Source organism: Athalia rosae, chromosome 3 (assembly GCF_917208135.1).
Source record: "Athalia rosae chromosome 3, iyAthRosa1.1, whole genome shotgun sequence".
NCBI classification, from domain to species: Eukaryota; Metazoa; Arthropoda; class Insecta; order Hymenoptera; family Athaliidae; genus Athalia; species Athalia rosae.
Window position 1 is genome coordinate 22,655,863 of NC_064028.1, and position 21,637 is coordinate 22,677,499.

At 40.9% G+C, this 21,637-nt stretch overlaps 1 protein-coding gene across 2 annotated transcripts in view; it reads right to left on the reverse strand.

The window, feature by feature from the left end:
* LOC105691349 (dexamethasone-induced Ras-related protein 1) overlaps nucleotides 1-21,637 on the reverse strand; it is a 29,311-nt gene that overhangs the window by 3,450 nt on the left and 4,224 nt on the right. The window contains exons 1-3 of one of the 2 annotated variants that reach the window (XM_048652106.1): nucleotides 17,052-17,183; nucleotides 5,180-5,445; nucleotides 3,011-3,168 (exon numbers count right to left, since the gene is read on the reverse strand). In XM_048652106.1, the coding sequence (XP_048508063.1) occupies nucleotides 3,011-3,168; nucleotides 5,180-5,316 (295 nt within the window). In that variant the 5' untranslated portion in view covers nucleotides 5,317-5,445; nucleotides 17,052-17,183. Of the gene's footprint in view, nucleotides 1-3,010; nucleotides 3,169-5,179; nucleotides 5,446-17,051; nucleotides 17,184-21,637 lie in introns of those variants that run through there. The other variant, XM_012409755.3, reaches the window with a different exon arrangement.

Here is a 21,637-nt window from a genome sequence, read left to right on the forward strand (position 1 = left end):
TAGAGGATTGGAAAGGAGGGACAAGAAGACAAAATACACCGATCCACGGAGAAGAACGAACGCCTTGAATTCATTTTAACCCTCAATAACTTATCGTTTCGTTCTTACTTCGCACCATTGGCTACGGAAGTGAATATTGCAAAGTCATGTGGAGTGAAGATTACGAGTCTCGTTTCCGAGGCCGCGATATAATGTGTACGTAGCCGGGGCCTGAATAATAAATGAACCCGATATCTAGAAAAGTTTACCAGACCAGATTCGATGCTGAGTTTCCCGCTATTGGAAACAAGCGTAGACGATTAAAATTCAAATGATAAATCTTCTGCAACCGTCGAGTTCCGCGAAATATCAAACACGACGTATCCAGAGTTGGAATATTTGAGTAATCCGATTAGCCGAATCTACAACAACGCGAGTGTTATTCCCTCCGACAATGACGATTAATATGTTCTAAACACGAGAATTGTTCTTCGGTTCCGTCAAATTATTTATCTCTCGTTAATTTTCACCTGCCGACTCTCTGTCACCTCGGGGCCCTGCACGTATAGAAATATGGCGAAATACGCGTGTGTGTGTGCGCGCGTGTGTGTGGAAATTCAACCCTTCCCATTACATTATACGTATATAGGCGGCGATGATTTACGTTTCAAGGCTTCGGCTCACACACCAGATAAGTGTATATAACGCATACACTATAAGCGATTACGTGTATCTCGATGGGTCTACAAACACATACTCGAAGGCTACGTTCAATCAAACTTCACAAAGTGCCTACAAACTAGCGTCGCGAGCTGCGAAACGAGATTCGCTCGAGCGTTCGTAATCGATCCATTAAATTTTCTTACACCAACACCGACGCATCACCGCCACGTTTTCTGCTTATTTTTGTTTTTTTTTCCACATGGTCTACGTAATCTCGTCATTCGCAACTCTCTGTGTCCCATTCGCGTACAGGTCGTAGCTACGGGTATATCGCATGTTCACCCCATCGCTCCGTGAGTAATCTTTCTTTTCTCTCTCTCTTTTTTTTTTCTTTTTTTTTTTTTTTTTTTATGTACGTTTTCTCATATCGTACCTTGGCCCGCGCTTCAATTTTCAAATTACATAACTCATTCGAGCGAGTGACTTTTTTTTTATTTGTCCTCACCTGCTACCCTTGCACCCTCAAAGGCACGTTCCACGGACATGGCAAACAATGTTTCAAACGTCCTACGAAATTTAAATTGGATAATTTTCTCGCGAACCACGTCGACGCCGTATAATAACCATATAACAGTTTCGGTAAACTTCACTAAACTGATCTGCATAGTTTTGGTTTCTGAACGGTACTTATGTCAAGGGGAATTAAAATCAGAAATATCCTCCGCGAAGACCCTAGAAGCCAAGATCGATTCTTTTCGAAAGGAACCCCATACGTTCCCACGTCCCATTGCTGTTCGCGATATTTGGAATCACCGGAAATAAGATAAAAAAAAAACGCAATTACTCGAGTTATCGAGTTATCTAGAAGTATAAGGGCGAATTATTCGCTTGTGAGAAATTCCGATCCGAATAATAAAAAATCTGCGGTTGACGCGGTTATTCGACGTTGAATTTCGGAGTGTGGTTGATACGTAGAACTTTTGATGCGTGTATCAGGAACGCCATTGTACATTACAGATCCAAATTCTCGTCAAAATTGAGATCTAAATTGAAATTAACTGGTCGTGAGACGAGACGCGCGGATGTTGAAAAGAGCTGACTTTCTAGCAGAGGATTAGGCAGGTATCGGAGAACGCTGTATAGAGAGTCAACTTTGACTTCGCGGGGGTGGAGAGAAAGGAGGGGGGGGGGGAGGGGGAGGGGGTTGAGAAGGTAAGCCCGGTTATCGAACGTTTTCGCTATTCAGACCCTCGCGCCTGCAATCCCCAGCCCGGTACAACTCTAGCCTTGCTCTTGGCTAGCCCGATCGTCAGCTCAACTTGTTGACTACTCAACAGCCCGAGTCTCGCCACCCACCTACCCTATACTCTTGACCTAAGTGCGTAAACCTTTCACGCTTCAGTGGGAAACTACTATCCTTTATAGCCGCCAGCACCGACGGTGTTGAGAAATTTAGTCGGTTACCAATAAATTGGAGTTACACGTGGGACAGATTAATCACGAAACGGTCGGACGGAAGCACTTACTACTAGCTTGGTAAAAAAAAAAAAGCAACAATTCTCGGTGAAGCTCAAATCAGAGAGGAGAAATAAATGGTAGTAAAAGGTTTTAATGAATGATCGAAACGATTTTTTGTTTTTTCTTAATCGTCAACATTACGATGTCCGACGTTTACATCGAATTAAAGAGTGAAAAGGTTTGATACATTACTATCCCCTTTATTTTCAAATCTTGTATAATTAATGTCATGGTGAATTTGTGTGTATATCTCTGCTATATAAATATGTCTGACTTTTGTAGTTTTGTTTGTTCATTTGCAGTCTCGGGGGTATCATAAAACACAGTTATTATGGCAACTTGGTTAACTCGAATATGAAGTGAGTTTTGTGAGCGTCTGAGCATACGAAAGAGAAAAAAGAAACGTGGGTAAAAAACTAACGAACAAAAAAATAAATGAAATAGATAAAAAAAAAAAAAAAACATTCTCCGTAATTAAAGTCAGGCATTTATAATTCGGCTGAGCGTCGCGGTACCTACATTAAATACCGTGTAAACGGAGCTGCGAAGAGTCGAGACTTAGGCGAGCAAACAACTGTGTTCAAAATTTGTTCAGAGTCTCGAGAGTATCAAAATAACCAGATGTAATTTAGAGGTCAGTACAAACATCTCTTTTTCTTTTCGTTCTTCGGTCAATTTGCTGAAATTAAATTTCAATTTTCACCCCTGTTCAAGGTTACCCATAAAAAAAAACTCATTTCGGTGGGTGGGTTGAGCAAATAAAGAAGAAAAAAAGCTCGTCTGCATTTTTTCTAGCCATGACATTTTCGATTGAAGGTGATTTCTTTTTTTTTTATTTCTCACATCTTACCTGTCAAAAATGATAATCTTCTCATTGCGGGGAAGGGGTGGTTTCCACTGGTATCTAAAAGATCCAGCTGATGAACCTCGCCTCTGATTCTGTACAACTTCCGGTGAAAGTCTTCGATCGTTGGCGTGTAGCTCTCCTCGAATTTGTTGGACAGAAACCTGGAATGAAAATCTTCGAGATAATCAAAAGTCCTTTTTGTCGAACTAGGTCAACCGAAGAAAAAAATCCCCAAAGGGTCAACCATACGGACGGATAACAGTTTTCCCATAAAACTTGAAAATGAAAATCTAAATCTTGTTACAAATTCTGGAAATGAAAAGTCGGCCAGAAAAGAGAAGAGGAAAAAAAAAAAAAAAAAAAGGGAAGATCCTTTCTCGGTTCGCCAGGGGATCTACCTTTTTGCTTCCATTTCCTGGAGCAGTTTGCTATAGGAAATCTTTCCATATCACGTTCACGATTTACATGAAGCCGTCCGCTTATGGTTCGGCAAATTCTTCGTTTTATCCCTGATCCGAACATCAGTATACGTTGGATAAGATTCTTCCTTAAAAATTTCACGCCGACAATTGAAGCACGCGTGCTGCTTTATACCACATAAGCTGGATTTTTCGAACCGATAACTCGTAGCTGGCTAGGAAATAGATCCTATTTCCAGTTATGGTATATTTCTCGCTAAAATCACCCTCGTAACCCACCGCATACATACGTGAATTCTATACGGACTCTCCGATAAAATTCACGCTCTATATACTTTTCTCTCCTCCTGTCCACGTAACACTCGAGCGTACTCCGTAAGATTGTAATAAAACGGGGAAGATTCACGCCTCACGTCACGTATACGGTAATATTGATCTCAGAAGTTCGGAAAAATCGCACGTGGAAAACAAACATTGAACAGTTACTTCGCTTGACCCAAAAATTGTTTACTCTTTTCCCGTAATGTATGTACAAACGTATGGACGGAACATTTATTTCCTTCTCTTTTTTCGTGGTAAGTAAACCATCGGAAGTGTCAGTGTAGCGAGCGTTTGTGTTACTGAAATTTTCAATTCCGAACAGTCCTTTTTGGAGAAGGAAAAAAAAAAAAACGGGGAGCAATTTCTCTTCGGTTAAACGCGTCATACTGCACGGTTGAACATAGCCATTAGCTGATATAAACGGATTATAACTGCATTGAGCAGGCACCGTGACGGTGATTCAAAATTGCTAGGCTTGTCACGGAAAATCAATTATAGTGTTTAATTATACAGTAATCTATTGAAGGGTATCTCTTGCGGTTTATACACGGCTCATGTCAAAAGTCTTCTACACGGAAATTTTGTGGAACTGAAATTGATTGATTGATTGATTCCATTACCGACCGTAATATTCTGGATCGTACGTGAAATTTTTATCGCACTCGAATCGGACGTACTCGTACGAAACTCGAGGTTTATTTATAGGTAATTTTTCTGATCTCGAAAATTTCTATTGAAAAATGTACGGTCGGCGTTACGACGGAGGAGATGATATACCCTGAAGAATTCACGATGGGGCGAAAAGAATCGGAGGAAATCAAAGAATATTCGAGAGGTCCGGGGACGATATAAATTTAATTTACGACGTACAGAGATGAAATAGTGTTCTCATAATGTGTGATCGTTATAATATTCGCGTTATATGGATATAACAATAATTAGCCCGATTAGTCAATTAGCATAGCTTCCGGTTACACCAGATGCGGATACAATTATTCTTGGTGGCGGACGTGTTGCGCAATTTATGCCCACCCCAAAGCTCTCGTACGAAACCTATTCGAGATCACGAAACGTTCGTGACCAAAGTTCATCTTTCCGCAGAGACTCACAATCGGGCAATCAGCAACCGAGTTTACCCCTAATCTTGCCAATTACAAGCGCACCAGGTGAACAGATACACCGGCACACCGTGAGCATTCCTTCGACGATTTTTTCTCAATTTGTGAAAATTTGTAGGCCTTGGAACGAACCTGATTTTCAAACGGTTACCACTAAACGGTGCGGTTAACACGTTCGAAGCGACGGAGCGGTTGCTGCATTTGTGTTTGCGTTCGCCGATCACCCCCGCCGTATAAGTTTCAGGACTAAAAGCCCTGCATTGGGTTACGGATCGATGAACGTTACCTTCGAGGAGACGTAAACTTTGACTCACCTGGCGACGATAGCTGTCTTTCCAACCCTTGCGCTTCCCAGGAGAACGAGACGATAGCAGTTGCGAGGTGGTGGTTTACAGGAATCTTCTTGAGACGAGGTGGATGCGGGACTTGGGCTGACGGCGACGGGCGGCATCTCCTCCCCCACCGCCTGCCCCCCACGACGTCCGCGATCTCTTCCTCTGATACTGTTGTGACTTGGTTCGCTGTCGTTTGTACCACACAACCGCTGCACGCAGCACACAATTCGCCCGCACACCTCCAGCTGAAACAATGAATCCCTGAACAATTGGCTATGCTTACTCTATATAGGGAACTTTTTACGTTTCACTCGAAGATTTTTTAACAATACTCGAGACAATGGAAACTCAGAATTGAGCTGTCGAGTTTAAAAGATTCAGTGAGCTTTCCAACTTTGTTTGTGAACATAGACCCAAGAATTGCTGCGCGTAGTTTGTGCAGAGTCTTATCAATGGTTCGGACGGTATCCACCGGCACAACTTGATCGGTATATCATAGTTACGATACTCCAGCATCGCATTATTCCGAATGTAAAAGCGTTCCAGTTTCCGCGCTCGTTCAGTCTTTCGCGTGAATGCGAGCCAACAGTCATTGACTGTAACTGTGCATGCACGGAATGTGAGTGTCTGACGTTTGACGTCGGAAGTTCGGAGACCAGAGATAATAGTTGGATTGACATATCCGTTGTTGGAAGTTTTCACTGATCCGGAAAAGAGAATTTGAAAAAGCGAAGCTTGCGGGGATGGTTATGGGGATAGTTTGGCATCTCATGTCCCCAAGTCTGTCTGATACTTGCAGTCAACGGATGAGTGGCTTTTGAATATATTCGAATCTTCCTGAGATAAAAATCGCTGGTAAAAACTCCCGAAGCTGAATTCTGGTTAGAATTATATTCGTAGGATCTCACGAAGTTCTCGAGCAAAAACCTCGGGTTTTAATTCTATCGACTGACGAAGCCTATCGCCATTGCTAAATGTCTTCTTACCGCAAGCCTGACCCAATTCTGGATTTTATAAAGGTGACTCATACCGCGATAAATACCAGGAAAAAACGAAAAGATTTATTTCGAATAAACTTCTTACGATCCAGGGGCTTTTACGAGCTGAAAAGTTTCTTTTTTTTTTTTTTTTTTTTTTCTTATATTCATTATCGCGAAATGTTAGATGTCATGAATTCCTGCGATCTCGAGAGTTCGGGATTTATTCGAATAATCGGACTTGCGATTCGAAGTCGAGTCGAAGAAACCGAAAGTTAATTTTTCCCAGAATTTTCAAACCTCCGCGTCGATCCAATAAGTCGTCTAAAACGTCGTCGTAGACTCACGCAGAGAAATTATGCACACCGGGTTTAAACAGTTCGGGGAAAGAAGAATCGCTCAACCACCTTTGAAATAGAAATGGCGACGTTCCGCTGGGAGAGCACAACTTGTCAGGGTACTCGACAGATAAATAATAATCGTTGCCCAACTCCGTCTGCGCGGGTCGCACGTTTTATGAAAATGTAAAAAAAAGTGGAATATAAATCCTCCCGAAATTCCGAATAACAAACTCGTTCTGGAAAAGAATAGTTGCAATTACCTGCCTCGCCATACAGTAAAACCGTAGTGGTCTAGTTTTCGCGGAAAATACTTCACCCGAAAAATTATCGATGCATCGAGAAGCGTTTCGAAAAAAGCTTGAAAAAAGTTCACCCGATACCCACCACCATCGTTCGGAATAAAATTTGTATTGTAACTCAAAGTTTTTGATTATGTTATCGTAAATTCTAATGTTGTACTCCCTTGATAACCGCACAGGTTTTACGTGATGCATTTACCAATTAAATTCGATATAATGACGTGACGATTGGCATGATTATTGAAACCTTGCCGATATGCACATGACATACGATACTAGAGTTCGCGCTAATGATGAACCAAAACGTGATTCGAGAGAAGGGAAAAAATCGGTAAATTTGCCGGAGAAAATATATTCACAGGTACGAAATTTCATCAATCGATATCCTACGAGTTCGGATGAATTATGTCCACCCACATACATACATCGGTCATTTCGAATCGCGCTGTCATTTCGGCAGTTATCAATTTGGTCCGATCTAATTAGATCGGAGAACGAATTTTCAGTCGCACCGCGATGGTACACATGGTCATTAAATATTTGCTCGATGAATTGTAATCATTGTACACGTTACCTAAAATATCATTTCACCTTCTCATCGAGTGACGTGACAGTCGGAATATGTGGAACACGTGTACAGGAAATGTGTTTTAGAGTTTTGACAAGGAAAATCGTGTAGCGGTCGCGGACACGAATATGCCCTATCAAGACCCATCTGGCCATCTATACCGACATACCCATATCTAGATCCAACAGAACCGACGAAGGTTGCTGTCGAACAATCGACGATGTCGTAATGGGCAGCTCTTTCCGGCTGTGCAGCAGCTACTGATTCGGTTAGGTATGTGCGGTTCGTAGAGAAGTAGAGAAAAGAAATAAAATAAAAAATACGAAAAACCTGTCGGGGTATGGTTTATAAACTTACACGTTAGAAGAGCGAGGGAGAGAGAGTTTGTACGGTACAAAAAGTCGCTGAATTTTTAAAATCCATCCACGGTTTATCAGGGTGTACGTATACCGTATAGCGAACTGTACGGGTGGATGTACTGGCTATAACGTTGAACGTTAGCTGAGTTTCTGTTGAAGGCGGAGGAAGGGAATCGACCCGTTCATCAGCCTACCGCAAATATTTTATGTTTAACAAACCCCGTAGTATATTTAAGTGTTAAAAATTTTATTCGATTGAAACGCTTTGGCGACTAAAGAATGTAAGGGAATGGGAAATTAACCCCTGGTGACGCCGGACGAGATGAAAAAAAAAAAAAAAAAACGAATCCAGTAGATATATATATCGTTTGCGTTGATAATTTCGCGTCGAATATTATTCATGAAAAACCATGCGTGTATGTAGGGGTATGTATATTTGCTTCGAGTTCGTTATACTCGCCAATTTGGGAAAGAAAATTAAAATCACATGGACGATATCGTCGTTCAAAATATCGAACTCTCATTCGGCTGAAAAACGTGTGCATGCATGCGTGGATATCCCCTAGGAACGTATCCGCGATAGGTCCTTATCTATTTTTCGATCAATACATATCCAGTGAAACATTAAATCAGAAGCATTCGGGCGACCTTGATCAATTTTCAACACTTCAGAAAATTAAATTACAGAATAACACTCGAGTGTATTTTACTGTCGACTCTCCACTTCACGGGGTAAAGTATACTTTGCAACAGATATCGCTCGGTCGCCGTACGCTCCACTGACCGAGGTAAAAATCGTTCTGAAAGTAACAGTCTGTCAACTTTTCCGAATTTTTTTTTGCTTTCGCGAGTCAAAGCTCAGGAAGCTTCAGAAACTAAGCGATGTACCCTAATAGCATCAGCTAATTGCCTATCACCCCATGCCGATGTCGTATTTTTGGTTTTTTTTTTTTTTCATCGTGACATTTCGCGTAAAGATAGACGGTGGTGCTTTTCGCGGTGGTTATAAAATTACCAGATTGCACAAAATAGATAGGTACGTTGAACGGAAAACCCTCCGATAACTAATGAAAAGGTTCACGCGTATTCTCAATGGGGTCGTACACGCGGTTAGCCTAATGATTCAAATTTCCGGATGTGCTTCGCGGTGCGATAATTCCAACGTGAAAAGGGTTTCAAAAAAGTTGAAGCGATGAATAACGAGCGATGAAAAGTATCGCGTGAAAAAGAGAGTAGAGCTCTGTATACACGGGTAGAATATATACACCAGCAGCAGCAGAAGCTATTTAACGGAATGATTGATGTCATTCGTTTCTCATTGACAAAGTCTTCACCTTGCGTTTCCTGTGTTTTGCGCGACGAGAATATCTTCAGCGCGTAAAAGCTGCTCGCTATCGCGAAAGAACGGTGGCTGAACGCAAAACAAAAACCACCCCACCTATTTTCCCCTTCCTCCTGCGCTTTAAGCCGGCGAAAAGCTGTCTCCGTAAGCGCCCCCTTGGAAATCGCCTTCCTAGATTTAATTATACATGTACATATTGTAGCCGCGAGTAATACACATTGTACAACAATAAACCCTCCAAGACGTTGATGACTACTCGTGAGTAACTATTGCTTTGCTTTTATTCAACGGGAAATATAAAGTAACGGTAATTTAAATATAGCGACGACTTGCGATTTTTGGTTCTTCTCCTAAAAAAAAGTTCGACGAAAATGATCATAGACTAATTTTAGGGGTGAAAATTTTCAGGATCCACATTACGTGACCGGTTTGAATAAAATAAGATAGCTTATATCTAGTGGTTCAGGTCGAAGGTGGAAACTTGGTCGAATCTACAAGTTTTCCGTTCCTATACAATATTGCTCGAAGAAATCGCCCAGAGGCCATCGGGCACAAGGGTCCTCCAGGAGCGTCAGCATTCTCGAATAGAGCTGATACCGGATATATGTATATGAGAGAACAAAGCCGAGGGACACGGGGGGGGGGGGGCGTTCCTCACGGTCTGAGTACTCAGCTGCTTAGTTATGGGCAATTCCAAATTGCGGAATGTTCAGAATCTAATCAATTTATGCACATCGTTTCCGTTCCTAGTCTAAATTCTGTCGAACAACCTCGTTCACCGGTTACCAATGTGATTTTATGCTAACCGGAACACTCGCTCAAGACAAGTCGAGCGTACGACTACTAAAAAATTCGTCTTCCCGTAGTCGTCTCACCTGCACCTCGCACGGCAAATATGTCGTTTTGGATCCGGTGAGTTTCTACTTAGGAGCGGTTATATCAAGTTGAGAATTCTCGTTTAACTCGACTGCAGCGTGTTCCAATTACGCCAGCGAGACGGAAAAATTGGTTAATTATTTAATTAACTTCTAAGATTAATGATACCGAGTTCCGCGAAGGTCACCTCTCGGCGGGTTCTTAAGCTCCGTTTTTTTTTTGGTATATACCTATATACGTTTCAAAGAAAAATAAAATTAAGAAAAAAATAAATAAAATAAAATGGAAAAACACTCGTTTTCTTAATTAACGCGAGAGCGAGGTTGCTTCCAAAGTGGGTGACAGAAGCTTCCAGACGTTTATACCCTGCTTTTTACACAAGTGGCGAGGCTGACGGGCCGTCAAGTGAAAATGGAACGATGGGAATTTGAGGAAAAAACAAATTATGGGAGTTTTTTCCTTGGAAAACTAAAAATCAGTCACATTTCGAGCGTTTATACTTGTTTATTCAGATCGTCTGAATAAGTGCGAGGTGTTTCAAGCTCGCGAGAACGCGATACAGGGCGATTTTTATGATGAAATTTACTGTTTCAAATACACACCCTAACTCGATAAAACGATTTTCGGTAAGGCTGGCGGTTCCTGTATACGACGGAGTTTCGGCATGCCACTTTTCAAGTGAGTTATATCTTGGAAAATTTATAACGCAAGAACAGGTATATATCGCTAAGACGGGGAGAAAGTAGCTATCGGACGAAGTTCTTAGAATATTATTAAAGACTTTCGATATTCAGAGAGAAGGCTACGGAGCAGCCCTGTTTACAATTTATATCCCGCTTGCTTATAGATCGGAGCGCAGCATCCCTGAGAATTTATAAGCCGCAAGAGCCGCCTGTAATTTGTTACAATGATTATTATTATCAACGTGGAAGACAGAAGATAGCTACGAAAAATAATATGGAAATCAGTCTCACGAATTACAACAAATCACTCCCTTGCTAACGATCGAATGTACGAAAATTTTTGAAAATTTCCAAACGTTCGAGGGAGTTGATATCTTGTTATCGTCGCGAAGTACGTGCTCGAATCGAGCTTTGAAATTTATTGGAGAGCGTCAACACGTGTATAGTTATAGGGAGAAAACAAGCGTGCTCGAGTTCTACAAGCCATGCGATAATTGACGAGAGTTCGCAGGATGTTTTTTAGGACGTGTTAGTCACGTCTGAGCGGTCCGAATATCCGGATAACGTTACCGCGTAGGATGAGAGAAGGTTTGTTTGCTGCTGACGAGACGAGGGACATGTTCCCATTAGCGGTCCTAATCGCATCGCGGAATGAGAATGAAGTACACGGATGCCAAGTGGAATTAATTATCCCGGGGTCCGACGGTAATTTTTGATCGTCGAAAATTTCAAAGGAATCGCCCACCGATAGGGTCATTTTCGAAGCGAACGATACCGAAAGCTGTTGAAACTCATTGTTTCGAAATTGTGAAAAACTTCACTTTGTCGTACCGCGAGTAGATGAGAGATTTTCACCTTGTCAGAGATTCAGATTGTCAGAGGTCTTGAACACCTTGTTCTGTAAATCCCGTGATAAACGGGCACGGTACAGATGTGGTACAGTATCCTCACTTTCCGGCTGTACGATCTCACACTCGACATGAACATGAAACTTTCTTGAATCAATTTTTAAAGATTATCACATTGCCGTAATGTGATTGGTATCATTTTCAAAAGTACATCAGGAATCGCTCCGGAGATATTCGAAATTTTTATCCGATTCGTCGATCTCACGTGTCGAGTAAAACTCTCGATCGTCGTGTGCGCGTAGTACGTTCGTCTCTTTTTGTGTTCGTGACGAAGGATTGTTTGTTGGTCGGCAAAAGTTTCTCGACAAATAGTGCGATCCGTTAGCTACGGCGTAGCTGCGGTTCTCTTTTTACTATTCGACAAAAATCCAGAATTTCGTTTAGCTGTGAGAGCGTCTGGACGATAAATCTTGAAACGGAAGTATATCACCTGGGAAGCGAGGATTCGCGAGAGACTGAACAGAGCTATATTGATTATTTCGTATCGAAGTGTTACGGATATCTTCACGTGTACGCCATGTATGTGTTGTCAAAGTAAAATTTTCCAAACTATTTGAAATTTATTCACAGTTTCTCGAGGAAGCTACGAGCGAAGGTGTTCGAGTCGGGATAATAAGTTTCCTGTTCTTCGGACCATCTCGCGATACCGATGGATATCCATAAAATCAGACAACGGTTCTCCGAGATATTTCGCAAGCGTTGTTCAAAGATGGAGGAATAAAAGTCTTTCCTTCGATATATCGAGAGTCCTAAATAAATTTGCTTTCGCAAACCTCTTGCTATAAAAGAATTTCAAATTCTCTTCCTAGTCCTCTTCGTCTCGAATTTTTTTTTTATTTTTTTTTTTTCGGAAAGCAAGCAGAGGCAGCTTTTTTATCTTTTTTTTCTCTTGGCCCACTAACCCTGTAGCGAATAAAATTCAATAGAATTCCGTGGTGAAAAGTTTTCTTCTTGCGGTCTACACGGTCTGTCTGCCTGCCAGTCAATTTTCGGTTCCGCCGCAGATGTTACAGCTACTTTATTTCATTTTTTTTTTTTTTTTTTTAATTTACAAGGAATAACTTTGAATATTCTGCAAAAATGTGAACCGATCCGAATTTCCCGACAAATCACGCGTGCCCTCCAAAAGGGTTTTCTCCGCTTACTCTCAGTTACAGGAAGAAGTACACGGTTAATAAAGTCGTGAGGGACATTCTTGCGAGGGATCCTTGCACGTGAATATTTGAAAAGAAAAGGCAAAAAGGAATTCTAAATAACTCTGCGTAAATACTTGATTAAAAATGGAGTTCTACCTTCTGCGAATATGATGACCTCTTGGGTCGCAGAGATTCTTGTAAAATTACTCAAGCAAATTTTTATACGCGATCAAAATGGTGTCGAAGTAATGACGCAGGTCGGTTCGAAAGTTGAACGTTTTTTTCTCAGCTAGACTCTTCTTTGGTACAAAGTGAGATATTTTCAAACATAGATGATCAGAGGACGTCATAATTTTCGTGCTAAATTCGGGAAAGGATGAAAATTAAAGGATAAGGATACACCAACTGTGTAAGCCCGACGTGTACAATCTGCCAGTTCGTATACTCGTTGTGCTGAGTCGAGATAAGAAGCTGCACAGCGGAGTCGTTCCATCGTTTCAAGTCGTAGCTGTTCAAAAGCCTTGGGAGTTTATGTATAAGGTATACGCCGCTTCATCCTGTGGCAGATATCGTGATTTACATAATACTCCTAGCTCTCCATTCTCGAGGTTTTTAAAAAGGATGAGACGAGTCGGGCGTCAAAAAAAGCAAACTTTCGGATATGGACCACCAACGCGCGATACTAGAAATGTAATAGAAAAAACTTCTTGGTTTCCAAATGACCGAACATTCGGCGTAGAAATTACGAAGACCCCCTTCGTTCCAATTCGAGTAGATTTCAGTGAACGAAAAGAATCACGTATGTAACAATAGTTCACTTCATTTTCATTAGAAGTCGAGAAAATTCGACGAGTCAAAAGTTAAAAATTCAAGCGCTGAGGTGCAGTCGGTTTTTTTTTTTCCATTTCCTTTACAAACACTGTACGAAGGTAATCAGGCGACGATATTCCGACGTTAAAGCACCCCCTGTATAATGTACCGTTCGATACGACTGTGATCAGATTGTGCCTCATTATTTTGACAAGCATCTGATCCGATACCGTCGAGCTATATTTGACTATTTCATAAGGGACGCGAAATTATCGTGCGATATTATTCAGGAATGGGTTGATATTTGTGTGTGAAATATTGCTCTCATCTTTTCTTTTTTTTGTTTTGGTTTCAAAAATATGATACTTTTGTTGGTACTCCGAACTGATTTCTCGTGAGATGTATTCCGTGCACATCTTCTTCTTTGTCACTATAAATCTCACCGTACGGGACGTGCGAGAGTTTCAACGTACTTCCCAATGAAACGGTTTTTGTAAAAAAAGAGGGAAAAAATTTTCCGGAAATATTGACGGAAGATTTTCAAGTTCATGTACGTTTTCGGGTTACCCATTGTGCCCGTACACACCTGCGATGAATTCGAAGCGAATCACGTCTTCTTTGTTATTTTATTTTCAGTCGCGGTGAGATCGTTCGGCAAACTAATATCACAGAATCTACCGGAACCGAGACCGGAAGCTTAAGATTTTCATTGATTTTTAAACGTCGAACCTGCGACAACCGGCTCAAAAGCATCAACCTATCACAGGAGATTAAAATTTCTTTGTACAAGTAATTGGATCGAGCTTCCGTGGAATTTTTACCGACTACGCAAATGAGACGAGTTTTTTTTTTTTCTTTTTTTTTTTTATTCCGTTCAGCTACTTGTCAAATAAATTTGAAGTCTTTTCCAGTTTGTAATCGACTTTTATTTTTTTAATGTTTTTATCTTTTCGTTCGGTTGAAATTATTTTCTTTTATTTCATCTTTTTTTCATCTCAATTCTTGACTTCAAAGTTTTATAAATGTGACTTGGTTCGTCGTATTGATTATTATTTCCTAAGGTCGCGTAAAGAGAGTCTTGTGTATCGAGAAATTAAGGGGAAACGAAATTGTAAAAATTCACGAGGGGGAAGGTATCCGCGACAATTTTCAACGCTGTGTAATGAATTGGCGAGATCTGCACAGGAATTTGTCGAATCAATCAGAAGCCGATTTTTCGAAAGCAGATAGGTACAAAATAAAAGCTCGAGCAATTCGGAAAGCAAATAAAAAGGTATTACAAATATTATGGCGGCGGCAATTATTTCGTTTCAATGAAAACAGGCGTTACGTATGATGTAGTCATCAACCTATCGACTGCTAATTGTTCGTTGAAGAAAAAAGAATGAAAGATTTAGGGCAGAAGTATACCGTACAGGATAAACGAATAAATTCGAGGCGTCGGTTCAGGGGGGATTTAAATCAGAATTTACGAGCCGATTGGAAACTTCGGTGAGCGTTGTTTGCCGAGTTTCGATATCGCCAAAAGTCATCTTGTAATCAACGCCCTGAAATCTTTTGCGTAAATCTCAAATGTTCCGTACATACGTATATACATGCGTGAGTACGTACACCCGTATCAAGTTATCCATACGAATATATAACGCGTTCGGTACCATAAATCCAGATTTCACAACCCGCAACGTAAATATTTAGAGTACTAATGGAATATATTTTTCGAAAATATTTCTATTCTAGTCAAATTGAAGATACGGTCCCTCATCCATCACAAAGGAGCGATGCGTTATCTCCTCTGTTCACAAGCAATCTAAATTTTGAGAAAAAGAATTTCACATAAAAATATGCGATGATAATATGCATCCGGAGAAAACCGAAGCGATAACTACCGTGTAGGTAGGTATAACTTCAGAGCGAACGGGAAGTGCTCGTATAAATTTGGTAACTTCGCTTTCCTTGCAGTGCTGATTTAAAAGCTTCCACTTTTGAGCTGAAAATTACATTAGAAACTTTCCAGATTGGCGAAAGCTAGTTTTTTTTAGATACTCGCGATCAAAGCACGGTTGATTAGCGGGATTAATATCAGTTCTACTCAACTCGATTATCAAACTTGCAAAAAAAAAAAAAAAATTCGCTGTGACAGATTCCATCGGAGCGTAAGAACTTTTTGAAGGTACCATTCGAATTTTTTCAAAGCTGGTCACACCGATCTTCACATTTTTTCTGGCTTTTTTTTTTATTGTCCACGAGCAACTAACAAAGAAATTTTGAAAGGGGTACGTTGCAATAATCGATTATTCGTCGCGCTCACTGAACACGCCATAACAATAGCTGTCAGTATCGTTCTCTTGGTAAACCCCAAAACAAAAGACCGATATGGTAGCGTGCATGGTCGTTGTATTTTTTCCAACTCGGAATATTATATGTAGGCCAGACGATGAACGCGTTTTTAATACACGTGAACTCGGATGAATTTCTTTTTGCTCTTTTTCATGCAAGAGCGAAAACTGCAAATACCGTATCGATAATTCTGTTACATTTTCACATTCAGTTACATAATGAATGAAATTGCCATTCATAAAAAAAAAATCGACCACATATGTCCTCTTCAACGTTGAAGAAAAAAAAAATTGGCAGTCGCATTCTAGTTTTAAAAATACCCACTATAGGCACAATGGGCCCAGATTTTGATGGTCATTAATTAAAGCGCCGTTTTCTAAAGATTGGGGGTTGATAAATAGTCCGTGAACACGTACCACTACCGTATACGGTTGACCACAAAATTTCCTCTTCAAAGCGGGTCAAAAGTTCATTAAGCGAAGGAAAGGTGGAACTTTATATAGGTAACCACGTACCACCGCGACTGAAGGGATCCGGAGGATGCGAAAACCTGGTGGGGAAAACCCACCCACTGGCAAAATACACGGACACACATGTATCGCGACCGGCATTTGTTTCTGGAGGACGCGGAATACTAACTAAAAGCAAAGCTCACCAACCCTACGTTATACACGTGACGACGGCAAATTCATCTCACCAGATTAAGTTCACCTTCAGACGCGTATCTCCGCCACTGTCAGCTTACGCGGAAGGAATCACTCAAATTCAAAGTTGAAGATTAAAATTGTTCTCCCTCTCCAATTATATATATATATATATATTTTTTTTTTGTCCCCTCATTCTCCCTCTTTTCACATCTTTTCTTTTGCCGTTTTTTCCCGCGTGCGATTTGAAGATTGTCCTTATTCGACTTGGAAACACTTCGGTGAAAGTATACCCATACACGCATAAAGTCGTACAAAAGTGTTGTAAACTTGAGTCGCGCCACTCACTTATGACAGTGTGGCAAAACGAGGACCTCGAATACTTTTTTCTTTCACCTTATTTCTTTTTTTTTTTTTTTGTTTCCGTTTTTTCACGTCCATTGTCTTCCGGCCCGTGTCTCATTACGGGAGGCCAAGTACTGCGTGAGAGCAAAAAAAAGCTCGGAACGAGGATGGAGAGATTAAAGCTGCCTAAGCGCTCGTTCTGATTAGAAATGAGAATTTTTCTGACCTGTAACCGAAGCAGCACTTGAGATTCCGTTCTTGTTGTAAAAACTTCAGCAGAAAAGATCGAGACGTACGGTCGCAGATGAATAACGGATTACGGTTCGCCTTCGGGCAGCAATCTGGTAGGGATTGAATGACGCAAAAAACGAATTTCGTAAATTATTTATTCTCGATTTTCCAGAGATCCTTATTTCAATGTCCACACACGTGTAATTATACCCCATCGATCAATCGTTGGACAATTTTATCGAGTCGAACGTCAACGCGAAATCAAATCAAAGTTTGTTATTAATCAAACAGCCTGTGCAGCACCAGCGGCAGTAGCCCCTCGGCCTTCTGTAGTCCGGCCTAGTTATTTATTGACGTTATGCACTCGAAGCCGCGTACCCTCAGCAATTTCACCACTCTTGATTCCATCAAAAACGAAGAAAAACAAAAAAAATAAAGAAACAACAAATCAAAATGTGAAACTGATTCCCAACTGTAGCTACGTTTTTTTCAAGCTAGATTCATTTCGAACGCGATCACTCATCGGAGATTTTAACATACTCGAAAAATCGGTCGTTGTCCGTATAAATCAAAGTAAGCTTGACTGGCTATGTCATAAATTACTACGGATACATCGTACCCGGTATATCGCGTACGACAATGCAGAGGATAACAAAGTAAAATGGGTGGAAATTGAGCGGGTAGTTTTACCCTGAAAAGGCGGTCTCGATAGAAAGGAGTCGAGTCGCGCGATGATCACTGGCGTTACTGGATTTTTATGTGAAGATTTTTATCAAGTAAATCACGCCATGTCTAGGTTACACCATTGTCATTGGACGTTATCGTTAACGATCTGACGTATAAAAATATCCCAATACAACGACAACAATATAACCTACGTCCTATCATTAAGACGGTGATATTCTTTGCTTTACTTTTCATTAAGATGTTTTTCGCAACGCTACGAGTATTTTTTACAACAAGAAGAACGAAAGCTCTTTCGTTACACGTATATCGGTGTGTACGTAGCGGTCGTCGTATTTTTCATCTGAAGCAAAGAAAAGGGTAAATTGCACCAAAACACAGTCTTATTTTCACGACTCTTTTGTCCGTACCAAAGACGGAATTTGTCCAAATGGGAGGAAGAGAGAGAGAGAGAGAGAGAGAAAAAAAGAAACGCAGGAAAAGTATAAAAATTGAAGGAAAAGAAAAGAAGAATTGCGACCCTCTGCATCCGCCCTCACGTCCCTCGAGTCTCGTTAACTAAACATCGGCGTACCCGACCACACGCGGTTTTATGACTGGCTGTTCGGGTAAATGTGTTCGTTGTTCGAGGTGGATTTAACGTAGGACCGCACGCGCTTCTTTTACAACGGATGACTCTGCGGGGAAGAAAAGGAGCTCTGATCTTGTAATACCGGCGGTAAATTTTTCCCTTAGAAACGGATACGTACGTCGATTATACATACATACATATATACGTATACCGTATCCTACACGCGAAACGCTTTCGTGACGCGACATCGATGGATGGAAAGGAACGCGACTTACCACCTACTCCAGACACTGAGGGTGAGAGATCAAGCATTCCTAAATTAGCTTTACGCCGGCAAAAAAGTAAGAATTTTCGGCAAGAAAGCTCTGCGCTTATCGATCGGACGGAATTATTTGACGTTGGAATTTTACGTTGAAAGCTGAAGTTCTGGATTGATTTCTACAGCGTCGCATCGACTGGCTGAGTCCCCGTAGGATCGACTACCGCGAGGGCACGGTACGGTACGTCCCTTTTGTAATTTCATCTTTTCTCGATGCGAGTCGAACGCGAGGCATGAGATTACTCGCAAACGAGCACTCGACTTTCTTCCCAACAAATATGCCGTGCGTAGCGTACGACAAACTCGTGGAGAAATTCAGCCATATTTTTGGAACACCCCCTGCTATATTTCTACGGGTCCTGACGTTATTCGGAATCCAACGACCACTCCGCAACGCAATCAGATGCAGCGAAGGGTAGCTGATCGCATCGCGTGTACGTAAACGTTGAGTAAAAATGATGGTTTGCTAAATCCGAACCACGAGCAATCAATGAAACAAAAGCAGTCGCCGCAAAGCAGATTATAGGACATTGCTCATAGCCACTTTTCAATCTCTAACCTGCGGCAACACGGGTGAAGACAAAAGGTCCAAACGAGTCAGCGGACCGTTTGAAATTGCAAATTGAACATTGTAGATGATGTTCCCGTTTCGCGTGATTGCAGGTCACATGGGATCATGGCTATGCGTGTTCTGTGCAGCTTTGACGTGTCAGAAAAATTGTCCATTCTGTCCACCTTTTCATCCTACCAAGCCAGAGTTTGTACAAAATTCATCAATATTTGTTCAAATTTCTCAGGTCTGACAGAACGCATCTTCGTTATTTTTCGCGTGAAATATTTGCGAATCGAGTCCGTTGCGCGAACTCCATCGAACGAAACGACATCTTCTATGACATCGGAACAGCATTTCGTTGAATCGGAGCATACGATGTTACTCGAGATGTTCTTTAGCCGGTAGAAATAATTTGTAATCTCTGGTATAAATTAATTTGATTACTGCTTGTTAGTGCATCTCAAGGGAAGTGCTTTCATTACACTTGACGTATAGTCCGAATTAGGTCATAATACAAACAACGATTTGTACAAAGACTTTTCCCAAAGCATTAATGAACGACCATTAAACGTCGTCAGCAGCTCTGAAAATCATCAGTAAACTTAATTGCCATGAAAATTCAGAGCCATTCGGAGTCCTTAATTCTTTTTTCACTACAGCGCTGTGATTCAGCACTCGTTGAATGACTTGCTAAAGGTTTGAAAATCCCGATTTCAGATTGCTAATCACTGCTGATTACGTTTCCGTTCTCATGAAATGTAAACATACTGGCAATTTCCACCGTAGTTTCAGTTATCTTGAAATTGGAAGTTCGCGGAGTACACGTGTAGGTATGGGTGTGTGCGCGTGTGTGTGTGTGGGTGTGCGTGTGCTTCTGCACGGTGTATTCTTTCGCCGGATATTGCATCTGAGTGTTTCTAATTATTGTAAGTGGTAAATCGGATCTGAACGTAATTCGAAATGAATTATCCACTAATTCATCTCCGGAGCTTAGTTTCCTTTTTTACTCAAGGGCGCAAAACGGCGCATCATAAAGTGAGGGAAGTCTTCTAATTCGAAAGCTAACGAATCCAAATATATTTGGATTAGAGAAAATTTGTCCTCCCTAACTAAATCAACGTGTATGTCATACGAATTTCGCCATCGTTGATACCGGCCCACGATAAATCATTCGGCATTCTCATTGGGGGAAACGTGCCAAATAATCGTCCCGACGATGAGCGGAGAATAGTAAAGCTTCGCCCGGCTAGTAATAAAATCGGAATAAATCGTGGAACAAAAATTCACCAAACAAATTAAGAACTTCAATAAAAAAATTCCTCTTTCTTGTCGTTACCTTGCGTTTATTTGTTACGAAAAATCCATCGGGTGAAGTGATTCTTCTGAATATTTTTGAAAAATTTTTTCGTCAAAAATGTCCGAAGTTTGCGCCGGGAGTATGGTGAGGTTTTTTTTTTTTTTTAGCAATTTGTATTTCAATTAGGCATCGAACAATGTATTGACTCGGTTGGGGTAGGTGTCAGCTGTGTCTTTCCCACGCGAATGAATGAACTACGTGAATTCCTGTTTTTTAAATAGTGGGCTGTTCGCAAAGTGGACTAGAATATCGATGTTCCGTACCGCGGTATACGTGCGGTTGAATTCTCTATCAGTTTGTGGGAATGTAATTTTTTTTTTTTTTTATACTTATCGTACCTATAAGCGATATAGATGAACACCGAAGTTATGCCAAGAATTGACCCAGCTGGCCTTATCCCTTGCGCATCGTTAGTATAAGTTTTCGTAGGTTTGTGCGGAGTATAATAATAGTCGTTGAGGTCCTACGGATTGCGAACGTGTGGAGCTTCTCTTTGCGGAAGGTACAGAAATATAGCAACCAGTGCGAGTTTCGGGTGGAGTTCAGAGTGCCGTAATTAAGCAATCTGTCAAAATCAGAGGACTACCATCTACGCCAACACCGTCTGCCAGCTTAGGCTGTATGATTAATCACGAAATTCTCGATGAAAATTACTAATTCGTATAAACGTCGTAACGATTCGCGACGCGACATCAAAAGTATCATACGAAAACTATTCGGATAGGAACTACGCAATTTTCTTCAACAGACGAGGATCTTTGGACTCTGAAAATCCGCAGCATCCTCAAAATTCGGAGAAATAATTACAAACGCAACGTTTGCTCTCAGAATTCAAAACGGATCGAAACTCATTTCTTTTTTCTTCGTTTAATTAATTTAATAAGTTCGGAAGTAATATCGCTCGCCGGATTCAAATCAAATTAAAATCCGCGTGTATGAAGGAAATTAAACAAGAGCCAATTCTTTTAGACAAAAAAAAAAAAAAAAATGAGTTCGATACCAAAAAAGGTCAAAGCGTCCGAGACACCAGGACGTTTTACGGCTCGTTTTTTTTTTTTTTTCAATTACATTTAATTTTTTTCTTCATGCTATTGCAG